The following is a 3687-nucleotide window of genomic DNA, read 5'->3' on the forward strand; positions in this document are numbered from 1 at the left end:
GCCTTCCTCCCCTGCAGACATTTGAACACTGTACTCGGATATGAAGCCTGAGCGCTGATAGCCGTGCGCCGACGCCATGGAGTAACAGCGGGGAGGGAATGGGCCCAGTGCAGCCACGGTGTTCCTAACCAGTGTGATTTTAGGCACCGTCACACAGGTTGGCAGCCAGATCGTATCACTCCCTTCGTCCAAACCGTTTTAGGCCGGTGAATAAGGAACAGCCAACGCAGCGTCAGAGCAGCACGTCACAACACAATTCGCCTGTGCGCTATTGTAGCACGTTTCTGTAACTTGGTTAGAACGTACTCTGGTCCTTCCAGAAGAGATACGAGCAAACGCGCTCCAGCGCGCGGCCCTGACTGGGGAAATCTTGCTGCGGAGATGGAATGTCAACGGGAAAAGAAATCTTTCAATAGACTGACGAGAGAAAGAGGCCACGATTTTCAAAAGTGGATGTCTAAAGTTAAGCTCTGACATTCATCCTGTTATCCAAGAGATGGTCGGGATATGGGTCACACATCTCTGAAACTGGGTGTGAACACATCTTTCAACTAGCCCAACTATCAGGATAAATTAATCACAGCCCCCCACCCCAGCCCCTAACCTAAGCCAAAAGGGGTTGTGAACCCACCCAGGAGTTTTGGACCGAGGGGGAGGAGGAGTCTGTTTAGGTCAGGACGTTGGGAGGGAGAAAGCCAACCAAGCTGCAGCCTGCGGCACGGTTTGGTGTCTGACCCTGGGAAAAGCTAGAGACTGCTTTTGGGTCTGGTGCTGCCTACAGAGGCTGGAGGCTGTTGGCTAAGAAACTGCTCCTTCTGCCTCCTGCATTCAGAGACCATTTGTACCTTCCTTGTAAATAAACAAGGCTGTGTCAAAGAAAATCTCAGCCTGACAGACTCCATTATCAATACCTACCTTCCAGCGGGAACACCCCCAGGGCCCGGCACTTTGACTGGCCGCGCAGGTCACAAAGGGCAATAGTTAGGCAATGAATAAATACCCCGATTTTCCAGAGTGCCGAGCACACGACAACACCTGCGGACTCCAATGGGAGCGGCTGGGCGCTCAGCACGTGGAGAATCAGGCCACTTATTTGTTGCCTACGTATGAAGGTAGGAACCCAGCTTTAGGCACCGACTCTTGAAAATCTCCGCACGTGATTTAGTTCTGCCCCTCGGCGCCAGCTGGGATATCGTTACCTTGGGGACCTCCCCCCTAGCGCCTGGGGGGAGTCTCAGGATCCAGAAGTTCCTGTTCTTCAGCAGGTTCTCCATGTTCTCCAGCCTCCTCTGCAGCCGTCCGTACCCCTGGATCAGAGTCCCCAGCGCGGCCCACTTACTCTCCAGCTGGCTTTCAAATTGCATCACTGTTTTCTCACAATCGACTAATTTCTTCTCTGCTGTTCCCACTCTCCTCTCCAGAGTCAGCAACCGCGTGGCATGGGAATCCACCGTCCTGTCCACAGCTTGGATTGCAGCTACTGCAGGCCACATGGAAAGCTTTGCCGGTTGCAGCTGGCTCTCTCTCTCAGAAGTCTGTCTGGGGTCAGAGCGGGATTGGAAAGGCATCGGGCGCTTTGACTCCGGGTCCCACTCTGGAGCCTGTTTGCAAGGACAGGAACGTAAGTGGAGCTGGGGGACTCGTTATTCCACAAACAAAACTCCACTGAAAAGGGACTGAGGTAGAGCAAGTGTGAGAAGCCCCAGAGAGCCAGCCCTGAAAAGCCAGGAAAGGCCGGAGCAGCGCTTCCCAACCCCTTTGGTCCAGGACCCATTGGTAAAAGTTGACGGCCTGTTGCAGCCCAGTAAATAGGCCCCGGGGGGGGGGGGGGGGGGGGGGGGAGATGTTGAGAACTGCCCCAGGAAGGGGGCTCAGGGCCTGTGGATGGACGTGCAGAGCCCACCCCACACTCACCCTGCAGCAGCAGCTCCTGTCCTGCTCAGCACCCTGCTCCAGGTGTCCTGACCTCCAGGGTCGCAGCGCCACTCAGGTTTGGCCCTGCCCCACTACAGGGGGCCAACTGGTCCAAAGCTGTGGGAGTGGCCTTGTGACCTGGCTGGGCCAAACCCGAGCGGCACTGTGACCCCGAAAATCACAGTGCCCAGAGTGGGGAGTCGAGCCCAACCTGCCTCACGAGACTGAAGCTGCAGGAGCCGCCGCGTGGCCCTTTGAAACATTCTGGCCCTCCAACTTTGGGAAACCCTGGACTAGAGCATTGTCCGCTAACGCTCCAGCTCTGGCTGGTTTGGGGGACTGTGCGCTAGGTCACATCTCCCTGCCGGTCTCAGCTGTAGAGGACTTTCCGCCCCAAGCTCTGCTTCCACTCACCAGTGCTGATGGGGATCTGGGTCCGCTGGAGACGGAGATACAATAACACTATGAATCGGGTGTAAAGCCGTGACAGTTCCAGCTGCCTCTCCTGACTGAAACGGGCACTTTCAAGGTTTCTATACTAAATATTCCACCTGAGATCTTCCTGCTGCTGCCTGAAACCCATCCCCACCCACATAGGGCCGTGCAGCCAAGATGGAGGTAACGCTGACAATCTGAAGGCCGGATCCTGGGAAGAGCCGAGCACCTCCGGAAAGGTGGAGCTCAGGAGATATGCAGCACCTTGTCGCAGAATCAGGTCTTGCCGTAAGACACAGCACAACGAAATGTGGCAACGAGTATTTGGAATTGTGTGTGTCTTGTGGTAATAGCTAAGAGACCCAGACATGGCCCAGACCCCTCTGTGCCCGGTGCTGTTCAAATACAATATGATCAAACTGTTCTGTGTTTGCAGGGCGCCTGGCACAGAGGGGTCCTGGGCCCTGACGGGGGCTCTTAGCCATTACCACAAAACACACAAATAATGTTTTCAATTAATGTTATCTGCTTTGTCTTCCCTTCCCTGCCTGCCCTGCTCACCCCCACTCCAAATACTTGTTACTCTGTGGGACGAGGGAGGGGTTGCTATAGGACTGGGGCCCTAAGAAGTAGAACAGGGGTTCTCAAACTGGGGGTTACGACCCCTCAGGGGGTCGTGAGGTTATTATGTGGGGGGGGGGGTTCACCAGCTGTCAGCCTCTACCCCAAACCCCGCTTTGCCTCCAGCATTTATAATGGTATTAAATATATAAAAAAGTGTTTTTAATTTATAAGGGGGGGGTCGCACGCAGAGGCTTGCTCTGTGAAATGGGTCACCAGTACAAAAGTTTGAGAACCACTGAAGTAGAGTATACACCTTGCTCCCTAGCTCAGGGATGAGCAGTTTTACACCCCATCCATTGCTCTCGGCCCTGCTGCCATTAAATACACCCCATTGCTGACAGGCTCCGGCAGCCTGGACTGACTTCCCAGGCCTCCGTGTGTGGGGGGCCTGAATGGAGAGACCTTGCCCCGCTTCCCAGAGGTGCCTGACACCGGGACCCACACACTGAGGTGCAGAAGGTCAGCGAAGGCCTCTGGCAATGCTGGGCCAGGGTACAGGGCGCTTCTCTCCAGCTCCAACCGACAATCAGACCCCAAACCGCCAGGCCGGAGGGGCTGGAGACACAGTTTCCAAGCCCTGCCCCGGACAGCAGGCCCCAGCCCCCCGGGGAACTCAGAGCTACGGCCCCAAAGCCAGGATCAGTTTAACTCCGCTCCCCGTTCACACACCCCGGGGAGGAGAAACGGGCCGGGATCGCCCCGCCCCGGGGCTCA

At 56.0% G+C, this 3687-nt stretch overlaps 1 protein-coding gene across 1 annotated transcript in view; it reads right to left on the reverse strand.

Moving 5' to 3' along the window:
• LOC112102183 (zinc finger protein 282-like) overlaps nt 1–1615 on the reverse strand; it is a 12552-nt gene extending 10937 nt beyond the window's left edge. Inside the window, exons 1-2 of the mRNA XM_029913484.1 lie at nt 1200–1615; nt 307–373 (exon numbers count right to left, since the gene is read on the reverse strand). Coding sequence (XP_029769344.1) covers nt 307–373; nt 1200–1568 — 436 coding nt within the window. The 5' untranslated portion in view covers nt 1569–1615. The remainder of the gene's footprint in view (nt 1–306; nt 374–1199) is intronic.
• Nucleotides 1616–3687: the final 2072 nt, after the last annotated feature.

The sequence above is a fragment of the Terrapene carolina genome, unplaced genomic scaffold, assembly GCF_002925995.2.
Source record: "Terrapene carolina triunguis isolate 2854851 unplaced genomic scaffold, T_m_triunguis-2.0 Scaffold668, whole genome shotgun sequence".
Lineage (NCBI taxonomy): Eukaryota > Metazoa > Chordata > Testudines > Emydidae > Terrapene > Terrapene triunguis.